Below are 12851 nucleotides of genomic sequence, written 5' to 3'. Positions count from 1 at the left end.
TGTGTGTGTGTGTGTGTGTGTGTGTGTGTGTGTGTGTGTGTGTGTGTGTGTGTGTGTGTGTGTGTGTGTGTGTGTGAGAGAGAGACAGTGCAGCTGATGGATTCTCTAGTGGAGCACGTGGTTGGTGGTTTCTTGGGAAGACGAGGTGACAGGAGAGGGCTCTCTGTCCACATGCCACTTTCAGCCGGTCTGCCTAACCCTTCTTTCTTCCTGCTTCCTCTCTCACTCTTCCACTCTCTCAATCTCGTCATCTCCCTCTTCTACCATTTGTCTCCTTCCCTTTGTGATGCTGTCTCCCTTTGTTCCTGCCCATCCTGTTTTGAACCAAGCCACTACCTCGAAACACACTGCACCAAAAATACAGTATTTTTATGTAGCGCCTCAACAGATATACTGTGTTGCAAGAAATCCCTCGGGAAATAATATTTTCAAATCATCTACATGCAACACAAACCGTAATGAATCAGCATGTGGATAGATGTAAACCTTACACTTATACATGCTACACCTCGTCTCACCCCCAAGAGTCCTTTTCTCCTGCTGTTCACCGATATTACTACTCAGTTGATATGTTTATTTGCACTCTGCATCCTGCTTTCCTCTATTTTTCCTTTCATCACTGCAGGCCTTTCCTGTTTATCCATCCGTTGCCCCTCTGGCCTTTCTCAGCTCAGAGTGTACTAGCCAGCGCTCTCCCCATGTCTTGCAGATGGGCGCACTAATCCGCTAACGTTAGCTCTGTGAGGCGTGAAGGCTGGGCCCGTGTGTTGTTTTGGACGGGCACAGAGGCTGTGGTTTATCATGGTAGTGTTCGGGATTCTGCACAGCTCCGGTTGAGAGTAGAGATAAAGAGGAAAGTAATTGGATAAAGGTTGACCAATTAATAAAGGCTGGTGATTCGGGCCGGCCAACAAGGGGGTTTTTAATCTGCATGGAGATAACAGGGAGAGTCAGACCACAAACATAAGGAGATAAGGTGAAATTGTGTGTATGTGCGTGTGTGCATTTGTGCATTAATGTGTGTGAGGTGTCAATCAGATAAGTCGCAGGCATAACTGTCAGTCACATGGGAGTGCAGTGGATTTACATCCATAAGTCCACTGAGAAGATATATATTTGAATGAATTTTTCTATTCCTGTTAATATATGTAGGACTAGGTTTGGTGTGTATGAAAGAAAGAAAGAAAAGAGAAAACCACAGTGAAAACATAATATTGCAATGTGTCCATCACTAATATCCTTGTATACACTCCAGCAGTTGACAAACACTTGTTATGCCTTGCATGTCGCCCGCCTTAGCCGCCACTCGGCACGATTGATATTAGCTTTTATGCTAATGCAGTATTTGGCTATGTAAGAACAAGGCAGTATTTCCATAGACAGTCATTCATCCCAGCCTGCTTATGGCCTTATGGGCCACGACAGAATTATTGCTGCACAGTACACAAGCTGTTGTCACTGTGCCAAGAGCTACTATTACACATACAGACAGCAGACACACACAGCAGGGTGATGTGAGGAAACCTGAGGCGAAAAACACAGAAGGTGCAAGGGTAAAGGTGTTTGCAGCTGAATGCATTTTGTGCCTGTGTTGCTATAATTTGAGTTTGCATGTGGGAGAAAATAAGCGAGTTTTCACTCTGCAATCACAGCCACATTATACTTTATATGAAAATAGGGGTTATATCATGGAACTATGGTAGATTTGCTCAAATGTATAGATAATAAAACAGTGCATTCAGGAGGACTATAAAAAAATCAAATCTCTTGAGTTGCATTTTGGACTTATCCCCCATTTCTGTCAAAGGGAATACATATAAAGTTGCAGTAGGGCCATAAAAATGTCCAAAAAAATGCTGTAAAAATGTAAGCAACGTGCAAATCTACAGCGTGAATTTTACCTCAGAGATGTTGACACGTCCCTCCTGGAAAGAGCAGTCATTGGCATTCTGGGTGCACATGTGGCGATACTTGCACCAGTGGCATGGGAAGGAGCCATTCACACAGGAAAGGCAGCTGAAACAAAGGGATGAGAGGAGACGGTTAGGGCGTTGCAGGGTCACTTGTTTTCTGTGTTGAGTCTAAATTATTTATCTTACTGCATCTATGCTTCATATGATAAACTAGATCTCTCATGATCTCCAACTGTAACATTTACATGTGCCAGTAATATCTCATGCTTTGTGTGTTTAAGGGCGTACAGAGTGGACTTCCTTTGCATTGTTTGAGTATGTACAGAGTGCAATTTAATAGTGTGGCCATCTCAACTTTCCCATGTCTTTCATTTTCAACTTTGTTACCAGCTTTTCACAGTTAAACCAGGTGTTTACAGTTAAAAGAATGTATGGGATTAAAAAGTAGGGGGTTGAAAAAAGGATGAAATAAGCACTCAAACAGTGCTAAGATCTAAACATGTGATCTGTGATATGTGAAATGGTACTTACAGTGATATAACACATGATAAACTAAAATGTAAACCACCGTAGTCTTTGTTTTTTTAAATCAATTCTTTCTCAGACAGCCTTCCTTTTACCATTGAATGTCTAATTTTTCCCACCCTGCCTGGAATCCTCTTTTCTTCCTCTCACCTTTCATCCCTCTATCTTCCATCCTATGTATTAAGTGTCTTAACGTCATTCTCCCCCTCACTTCCCTCATTCATCACTCCCCACTTGCTTGTAACTATCCATCTCATGCTGCTTCTACAGTATATGTTCAATGATCTCCCTCACAATCAGCCCACTCTCTGCATATATTTCCCCTTTTTTCCCCTCTTTCTATACCTCTGCTGTATCTTTCTCTCCAACCATTCAACCATTTCTTTCTGTCCCTCTGCCTCTCTTGCTCTATACATCCCTTTCATTTGCTGCTGTCTCATTTTAAAAGCTCTCCCCCTGCCCTTTGTCTAAAGCTCTCTTTCATCCGTGGGGCTAAGAGTGCTCCACCATTTTAAATTCACCTGCTTTAGCTGAGGCGAGGTGCAGATAGACAGACTGAAAGAGAAAGATGGAAAAAAGAAGAGAGGGAAAGAGAGAGCGAGAGATCAAAAGCAGGTGGATTTCCCTGAAAGAGGTGGAGACGCCAGGTATCGTGGGAGAGAGAGAAGGGAGAAAATAGGGAGGAGGGGAGATGTAGCCCACGGGGCTCTGCATTGGAGTCTCATGGGAGAGGGAAGAAACATTAGGTTGGAAGTTGGGGAGTGAGTATGTATGTGTGTGTGTGTGTGTGTGTGTGTGTGTGTGTGTGTGTGTGTGTGTATGCGTGCACACACGCATTCGAATCTAAGGGGACCCATGGAGGAGAGCCAGACAGGTTCAAGCACAGTTTATCAACACAGCTTCATGCTATTGGTGCTCTCTCAGCTCTCAACAGATGCTATGCTACTTGGTATCTCATTTATGTGCGCAGCATTATCTAATATAGACATTATGAGTTTACAAATAAAATTTTTCAGTTTATTACAGGGCTTACTAAAGCCTTTTGTCTTGAACATTTAGTTCAGTCTCAGAATTTCTTCTCTGACTCATTTACCTATAATGGTTTGTGTGAGTATATGGTTTGCTGGAAATATAATAAAATACTACATTTAATACAGTCAAGGTAAGCAAGTCTAGATCCATAACAATGACAGAGTGGACAGAGATGCTCACCGTGCAGGCTGATTTGTATTCAACCACATCTGCTATGTATGAATTTGCACATCTGTCTGAACTGCTATGAGCACACCCCTGACAAGCTCTCAAGTGTCTTTTAACCCTGTGTAAAATGCCAGCTACCCTTCCCCTCATTCGCATGAAAAATGAGGGCTTTAACTCTTGAGCTCAGACATGGAGCCCATATAACGAATCCATCAAACCCTGACATGGATTCATTTGGATCAATTAGGGCCGCTCGTTTGGTAGGTGCGCATTTTAAGCAATCGTTTCCAGCCCAGACCCCTCCTTTTGAGAAAGATCAGAGGCTGGAGCTTAATTCAATCCCGCTGCCGCTTTAATTGACCAATTTAGCATTGTGCTGAGAGAAGCTGTCCATTTAGAATGAGGGATGTGCGGCTAAGGAAATAACAGGCCTCCTAATACCACACAAGAGCAAATAGGAGATTTGTCAATGTTGCCCACAAATGGAGCCAAAGCGATTTGGCTAACCTAAGATAGGTTAGCATAGTGTGTTCAGACTCAAAGAGCAGAGCTGGGGGTTTTAGCTCAATGTTTAGTCCCAAGTGGTAAGAAAAAGAAGAAGGTGTGTCAATACTGAACAGAAGAGCAGATGACATTAGTGATGCAAGACAAATGAACACGAGGCAAGTTAGCTGGGCTCATTGTGCAGTTTGGTGGTGTTTGTGAGCTCGGCAACAATCACTACTTTGAATATCAAAGAGTCTTTTTTTTGTTGGGGGCCACCAATGGATGAGTGCTCATCAAAATACAGCATGACACCAACTTAACAAAGTAGGTAACCAGAACCAAGAAGAGAACAGTACAATGTATAGTTAGTAATTCACAACCAAACACCCTACAACACATCTGTCACTAAGCCCCAATAATAATCTTTTTTATCTGCCTTTTATCTTTTATTCATGTAAAATCAACCTTGTTAGTGTACCGTTGACTTTGAAATAACGAGAAAAATATCAGCAGGTAACCATTGCCAACTTTCTGTGACTTTTATGATTACACCCTTTCAAATAGAAGAGGGTGGTATTATGTGTGCCACCCAAGGCCAGCAGTAGGCCCTGACAACCCCCTACTGCTCTCTCTTTGGTTTCTTGAGGTAACCAGGGCCCCCTGTCATGAACTGCCTTAGGGTCTCAAAACCTCTTTATTAGCCTGGGCGCAAACCCTTTTAAGGAAAAGCCCACCCAGGGCCATTTTGGAATGTCCGGTAATTCTTCCTCACTTGTTCAGGGGTGGGCTTCTTTCTTCGGACCCCCCAGTATCTCCTTATTGCACCTTCCTGTCACTCACCATTGCCCATAGCCACTCAGACTATTTGAGCGGCTGCAGACACGCTCCCCGTATGGCCAACGCTTATAATGCTAATTTAATCTGTTCATATTCAGATGCTAATCGAGCTACGCTAGCTTTGGAGCTGTAGTGTTTTTTTAGGGCCCGTCACAATAGGTTGTGATTTCCTCCTCTCTCCTCTCCTCTCCTCGGTCTGTTTGGAGTGCTAAATACAATCTGCTCTCCTAGTGTGGTGCATTTGACACCCCTGCACTTGGCAAATATGAGTTATGAGTTATTTATTGGCTACTATTCATTTCAAAGGAGTGGAGGGGAATAATTTAATGGTCCTCTAGAGTAGTCTATCCTGTCATTACTGGATCCCTTTAAAATTTGAGGGGGGGTGTGTGATAAAACACCTAGGGGCTAGTATTCATGCATATAATTTTATGAATACATTTTCATTCAGTGTTTAGTTTACAGAAAAACAGTGCAATCTGAATGTGCCTATCACAGGGCCATAACTGGCCATTTCCAAAACATTTGAAAAATGATGAAAATTCATTGTATAATTCTTCCAAAGCATTTCAACTACAATTATTTCCTATTTTTGTCTTTGGACCCAAAGAATGTTATATTCTTCTCCATCAAAAACTCTACTTTCTCTTTCTATGACATTAAATACGCTCTTTTCTCTCAAGTACTCAAAGAGTACCGTCAATCACAAAACAAATGACCCAGTCACTGCCTGGGCCACATTAACCTTATCAGGAAAAGGTGCTTTATACGGCCTTATACAGAGATTTAAACCCCAATTCACTGGCAGTCTATCCTCCATGTCTTTAATAAATGGGGGGCTGTGGAATTAGAAAAGGCGTATGGAAATATTTAATTAAGGAGCAATCATGGCTGTGGGTGATTTTCTATTTAAATCTCGGCAACCCTTCCATGGAAAAAGTGGGAATTCTAATTAGATTAATACCACTATGCAAATTTATGGCATTTTCGAAAAGGCAGAGGCCACAACGTAATCAGTTGAGTAAATAAGCGGGAGGGGCGTGTGTTTTTTTTGGGACTGGGGGTTGGATGTTGGTGCATGAGAGTAAAATATTTAGAAACATGATGGAGCAGTTCCATTTTCTGGCTCTTGCCTCTCTTTCCAAAAGATAGCGTACACATATCCTGACTGTAGGAAATAGGGGGGAACGGTATCATACTGCAAAAACAGATGCACAGGAATTCATTCATAGCTAATGAATATTGTGTCTGCTCAGAAATGTGTTTCTGCATGTTGCAAGAACATCGGCATCCTTCACCATGTAAATGCCTGTAGTATTTTGAGTCTAAGCCCATTAGAGGAAAACTTTGCTCTGTAAAGAATGACTAGGCATTCTGGAAACAGAGCCTTGCATGTGGTCATACGGCATGTGGGCCTGAAGTCATTATGCCAACGACATTACCAGTCTGATCTCATCAGATGCCACACACTGACGCCCGGGAGGCACAGCCAGTGCGGGCCGTAGTGCCAGCTCCAAATGGGATTCTTATCTCAGCATCTCTCCTCACCATCAGTCGCTGCTGAAGATGCAAAGTGCCATATCTGTAACTTCATTAGACGTGTCCATTACATCACACGGACGCTGTATTAGATCAGCTGGGGGAGCGGATTTAATCAACGTTCATTGGGGTAATATCAAATGGGCAGCTCTCTTGTCTATGTCACTTCTTGTACATTTCTTCCCTTTGGCTTGTGATATCTTTGCTATATAAGGATCTTCAATGTGACATCGCATTTTAATACATCCATTAGGATACAATGTTACACCTTTTATTTGATTGGGTGTCTGCTCTTTTAACATAAAACGAATTGTAGTCACAGGATTTACATCTGGAGCAAGATATGCCCTAGACAGTAAAAGGTACTGGGAGTTGGAGCAAACACCACAAGGTTCTTACAGGAGATGAATTAACTGTGAGTTGACATTGTAAACCAACACACCCTTAACCAGCTGAGCTAATCATCGTTGTTGTGGCAGGGGATTTGTGTACGAGGGCAGGGAGATGGGGGGAGTTGGGTTAAAGGTCGCAGTAACAGATTAGGTGTCCAAGACATTCAAGGCTTCAATGAGCTGTAAGTGACAGAGCAGAGAGAGGTGTGGCTCTGCATGTCTATGTGTATGTGCATGTGTGTTTGAGACAATCCTCGAAGGAGGCTCATCTAACATCCAGAGGGAAGCCATGATGGAGTCCTGCAGTACCCCAGGGGCCTCCATGCCATCTGCTGCCACAAGGCTAATACCCCAGCAGACGCTTCAGCCTCTGCTGGATTAGCCACGGTTGGACAGGAGGGAGGGTATCGTGGGGGCAGGGGTGAAGGAGATGGAGGATTCTTTTACCCCGGCAGGGTGCATCGGGCTAGTGGTAGGACTGACCTAGGGGTCTGGCTGGATGGGTGGGGGAGATTTTCAGCAGAAGGTGGATTAGGAGAGGCAATTGGGCAGAGAGCTGAGGGCATCTGGAGTGTGAAGGAGACTAACTCATCAGAAAAGGCAAAAGATTTGATTCACCATATCACAGAAGTACAGTATTTGCCTTTGTCATTCTTGTGTAACTAAGTACCAGAGTATTTGAGTTCTCAGAAAAGCGTGAATTGTTTGTTTTATCAAATGGGGAAGAGGCGTAGATGAGGCTAGAGTCTGATGGGGAGGCATTACGGCAGACCATTGTATAATGAATTAATCATCAAAGTATCATTAGTGTGTGTCGTGGTTTATGATAATAAGACTACAATTACCATCTCATATCCCAATCGTTTTTCATATACGGCACTTTCGATTTTTCACTCCAGTGGTAACACAAGCCTCCTGTGGAGGTCGGAGGGGTTGGGCTATTTCTGTGTATGTGGATGTGTCTAACTGTCTCTGTTGTGGACAGTAACATGAGACACCCCATGGGGAGATCGGACAGAGACCATCTCTTAAAAGATCAAGAAGGAAAAGACTAAAATAGCACTTTAAAAAAAAAAAAAAAAAAGCATATGAATATCAAATGCATCCAGAAAAATGTAATTTTTGTAACTTACGATTGGTGGACGCTGCAATTGTAGAAGACAAAGTCCACACTGGCAAACTTCTTGCCTGTCTCCTTGGATTTCAGATAAAGCTTCACCACCCGCTTGTCACCTGCACAAAACAGACACATGATAACATATTTAGAGCAGTACTATTCTCTAATCTTTAAAGTTTTAGAGAAAAATATAACAAATTAATTACCTTAAAACCTTAAAAATCAGACGCAGTAACTCAATTTATGTGACAAACTGGTTGTATATTAAAGCAATTTATTCATTGACACATTGTCACACTTTAGAGTTTCAATTGTATGACCTCAGCAGATAAAACGCACACACACAGAAACACTGTAGCTTAAGCAACACACCACTCATGTCACACCCACCGTAGGGTGGCATTAAAAATAGCAGCACCAATCAGTATTTAGATGCCAGAGCTGATGAGAACTCATAATGGCGCGTAATGGCCTCAGTTGAAGAACTACTGGGATGTTGCTTTGAGGAAACTTAGAGCGCACTATCTGACATGTTTTCACAGCTTTGAATGTCGATACCAAAGAATTGTGTGACAGAATTGGACATCAAACAGGTGAATGGTCTCTGCAAAAAAAAAAGGAAAAAAAAGAAAAAAAGATGCAGGTATTTTTAAATAACGATAAACGACACTGAAGCTGCTACTTTGAAAAGAAGTTAAAAGCGTAAAAAGGCGCGTTTAGATAGAAAAAAATAAATAAAATGAAACTGACAGCAGTGCATAATGTGTGATAATGGGAATTCAAAACCATTTCTATTTTCAGTAGATAAATGTAGACTTATGTTTGTTGCTTTGAAAGGGAATGTGCGAGCGTTATTGGTGGCGACACAGTATTCTGAATATAGAAGCACTAAGCAAATCGTCTTGTAACATTAAAATTCTGTTCTCGTCACAGCACAACTCTAGACTTCTCCAAAAGACCCCTTAGGAGGAGACACATCAGCCCATGTCTATGAATTTACAGTATACAGTGCTATAGATGGAGAGGGAAAGAAGGGGAGATGGAATAAAAAGACATAAAAAATATGATGAGAAAGTGACTTGGAAAAATAAAAAACAAAAAGTTTCAAACAGAATAATGAGTGTAAACATAAGAAGAGTTCATTACTAAATTTTTCAAATATTCCTCACCAAAAACTCTACATATTCCCACCCTGCCTGCCCACTACTACCACCCGATGACCTCAGTGCCCCGCTGACTTCATCACCCCTCGCCCTTCCTTTTCCGACCTTTGTTCCTTGTGATTGGGATGACATCCCGGACGGAGGGAGAGAGGCAGAAGATGTGTCCACCCTGGATTCGTCCCTCCGTCTCCACGTAGTCCTCGAAGGAGCAGTTGACCCCTGCTGACAGATCGGGCACGTTATGAGCCTGGAGGACCAGCTAGGGAGAGAGAGAGAAAGCGAGAGTGAGACAGTCAGAGCAAGATCAATGGAAGGACATGGTGTACATGGATTGTTATAAGATATGACATGAGGGTTAATGGGGGTTGGGGGGGTTGGGGTAAGTGTGACAGTAGGAGGAATAAAAGAGGGTTAGCGTGTGTATATGTATGTGTGCGTAGGTCACTGCAGTAGCTATTACAGCAAGGTTAATGTGTATGTGTTAATGGGCAGAAAGAAAGTGGGGCAAACTGTAATCACTCAAACCTATGTGGTTACATTGAGGAGCTGCTGACAGAAAGAGAGCTCTCATGAGCACACACGTTCTTAAAGATTTGCATAATATAAATGGCAAGGCTGAGAAAAGCAAATTCCTAACTAGATCTACATGTACATGATTAAAAGATACAACCTTGGTGTAACACTCCGAAACTTTCACATGACTAAAGTAAATGTCCACTGCAAAATTTATTAATGATTGAGGTAATGACACTGACACTAAAAAAAACATCTACACCAACTACAGCTACACAACGTGATCTGTCTGCTGTCGTTACCCGTCTTCTGTAACGGTCTTTGGTACTGTTGTAGCAGCTCGCCGAAGGAGTTGTTTTAAGCAGTGATGTGTTCTAAAAAACAGAAGACTCTGTAGAAATTGTACTTCAGATTTAATTGCTACAACAACACTTAAAATTCATAGTCTTATCCTATTGTGATGTGGAGTTGCCCAATTAGATGCATGAGAAAAACACTAGTATGTTTCTCCTGTTTTGTATACTGCAGAGGAGAATTAGGAGGAATTTTTCGTAAAGAAAAAAAGATGTATTTCTGAGGCATTTCACTCAGAAACGTTTATCACGAATCACTTCTACTTTTGGGTCCAGAAAACACATGTAGATGTAGATGTTAATGGTAATTATACAGCCAAAAGGCAGATCTGTGTCTCAAACTCAGAACTTGGAGCAGGTGGAAATGAATCAAGGAACCACTGTTAAATAAACTGGAGGCATATTGTTTCAGACAATAGCATGCTTCATGGAACAGGTCTAAACCCTTTGCAGTGGACACTGACCTAGAAATCACAAGGCTTTTATACCTGAAGTTTTATCCCTTTTTAAAACGGTTCATGGTGTTTTCCAGGTTATAACGCAAAAATGTAATTTCCACTACAATTGGAGACATACCTGGACTTCAGACATGGTGACAGAGATGTTTCTTGGCTGAACAGTGAGCTCCACACACTGCCTCTGGTCAGAGGCAAACCTCTGGGGCTCTCCTGCTCGTTCACAACGGTCCTTACGTGAACAACTAGGGGAGCAGCAGCAAAAGAGGAGGAGAAAGACAGGACAGAGGGAAAGAACGAGAGACGGGGGAAAATTATGGGAATTATGAGAAGAGAGGTGAGGAGAAAATGAGGAAAGAGCAGATGAGCGAGACAAGAGGTGAAAGGAGGAGAGAAGGGAGAGAGGAAATGAGCAACTGTTAGGCTAATATGACAATCATATTAAGATGACAAACATGCACAGCCATCACCGTCACACAGAAATGGGAGCAATAATACAAGACAAATAGGCTAATAGCTTCCCCCAGCCATTACTGTAGGCCTTTACATCATAACCTTATTGGCCCTGACATTTGGGCAAGAAACACTAAGCTATATGAACATCCAGCCCCCCACATCTTTTCAGTTTAAAACGCCACTCAATTCAAAATTCTCAGGAGATATACAGGCAATCATTAAAATTTCCCTGAACCGTAAAACGATACAATTCCTACCTGCTGCATATCAACGAGGTCAGCAATTTCCCCTCACTAATTAGGACCCAACTGATCCTGCTCTAAATCAGCATACAGCCTCGTATCATAGCAGTTTTACTATTAGGTATTTATAAAGTATTAGCTAGCACTACACCTTTGCGCTAACATAAACTGGTCCCGGTGGTGAGAGGAAAGTGCTGATGCGGCGTTCTGCGAGACCTTTAACGATAAGAAGGGGGAAAAATGCTAACTGCATCCCCCGCGCAGCAGCCCCCCATCCCCTCGTTTAGTTAGCCTTCATTCGCGCTCAGCAAGGAAAAGCTGTCGCCAACCACTCCCCTGAGAATCACTAACACAAACCAAACACACACACATACACAGTAAATAAAAGAGATGCACAAAGGAATGCACATGTTTTCTCATTATGGACCTCTTTTCTTTCTACTGCTCCTCTGGTGTGTGACTGTGTGAAAAAGTGTGAAAAAGTGTGCTCATTTTCCTAGAAACACCTGAGTGTGTGTGTGTTTGTGCGTGTCTGTGTGCGCGCGCGCACGTACTCCCCATTCAATTCCACTGTTGATTGAAACTACCATGGCTCTTAATAAGATGTGACTAAAAGCACCAGAGGGCTGAAATGAGGCTTATAAATAATTTGCCTATTAATACTTGCCCATTTGGTCGCAAAAGGCCTCAACCAGATTTGGCAACACTATCAGGCAAGAAATGAGCAAGCTGCATTCAAGACACGAGGTCAAAACGGAGGGTTATCACTGGTTTAAGTCCATTTTGACTGTGTGTGTAATTCAAAATGTGTATGCATGTGTCTCTGCTGAAATGGAGAAACCCAAGTGGCGTGTGTGTGTGTGTGTGTGTGTGTGTGTGTGTGTGTGTGTGTGTGTGTCTGTGTGTGCACATGTGCCTTGAGGAAAGACAGGTTGGTGATATTTTTTCCAAGTTTAATTAATGCAGCGGGAGATGGCATTATGCCAAATACTTGAGGTTTTCCAAATGTGGTTTAACATCCTGTCACCCTTCAATAAATGTAACTGTTCTCACATTCTCCTGTAGGCACACACACACGCCCTCAAATCAAAACGGAGAAAATGGAGAGATTACATACAGACACAGTTTTATAACACTACACTAGTGGGTGAAAAGATTTATTTTCTGAACCTAACCTAACCTTTCTCACTGTTACAAATCTAGCCTTGAACAGAAGCAAACAGATTTAGTACAAACACCCAACAATAACAGTAGAAGCACATAATCCTTAATCTGTTGCCAAAAAGTTCCCATGTAAGAATCAAAAAGTACATGTGGTAAACCAAGTTCACAAGATACACATAACAACAAGCTAAATACCACCAAGATAAATGAGAGTGTCAGTGACGCAGGCTGCCAAGCTGTGTTGTTATTTATGTGCTATTAACAGGTTTAGCTGGTTGACAGACTTACACAAGATAAATGTATCACTTTACTGGCAGGGAGCTTTCACATAGTAGAAGTTCCTTTTATGTATCATAAATTTGTGAGTAATTAATTAGTGATAGAAAACATTTTACTAAAATTATTACAAGGTGTTAAAAATAGTTTCTGAGGTCGACATTGTGTCTTTCACTGTATTATTCTGCTGCCTGCCATGTTTAGGTGCTACACTTTGTTC

At 42.1% G+C, this 12851-nt stretch overlaps 1 protein-coding gene across 7 annotated transcripts in view; it reads right to left on the bottom strand.

Annotated features, from left to right (window-relative positions):
- The window catches only part of LOC120807322 (plexin-A1-like), a 181364-nt gene that overhangs the window by 73710 nt on the left and 94803 nt on the right, over nucleotides 1–12851 (bottom strand). For all 7 annotated transcript variants that reach the window (XM_040159122.1, XM_040159126.1, XM_040159125.1 and 4 more), the window contains exons 6-9: nucleotides 10615–10738; nucleotides 9278–9431; nucleotides 8026–8125; nucleotides 1902–2016 (exon numbers count right to left, since the gene is read on the bottom strand). In XM_040159122.1, coding sequence (XP_040015056.1) covers nucleotides 1902–2016; nucleotides 8026–8125; nucleotides 9278–9431; nucleotides 10615–10738 — 493 coding nt within the window. The remainder of the gene's footprint in view (nucleotides 1–1901; nucleotides 2017–8025; nucleotides 8126–9277; nucleotides 9432–10614; nucleotides 10739–12851) is intronic.

The sequence above is a fragment of the Xiphias gladius genome, chromosome 21 (genome assembly GCF_016859285.1).
Source record: "Xiphias gladius isolate SHS-SW01 ecotype Sanya breed wild chromosome 21, ASM1685928v1, whole genome shotgun sequence".
NCBI classification, from domain to species: Eukaryota; Metazoa; Chordata; class Actinopteri; order Istiophoriformes; family Xiphiidae; genus Xiphias; species Xiphias gladius.
Note: the sequence above shows the minus strand (reverse complement) of the source record. Positions and strands in the feature narration are given on the sequence as shown.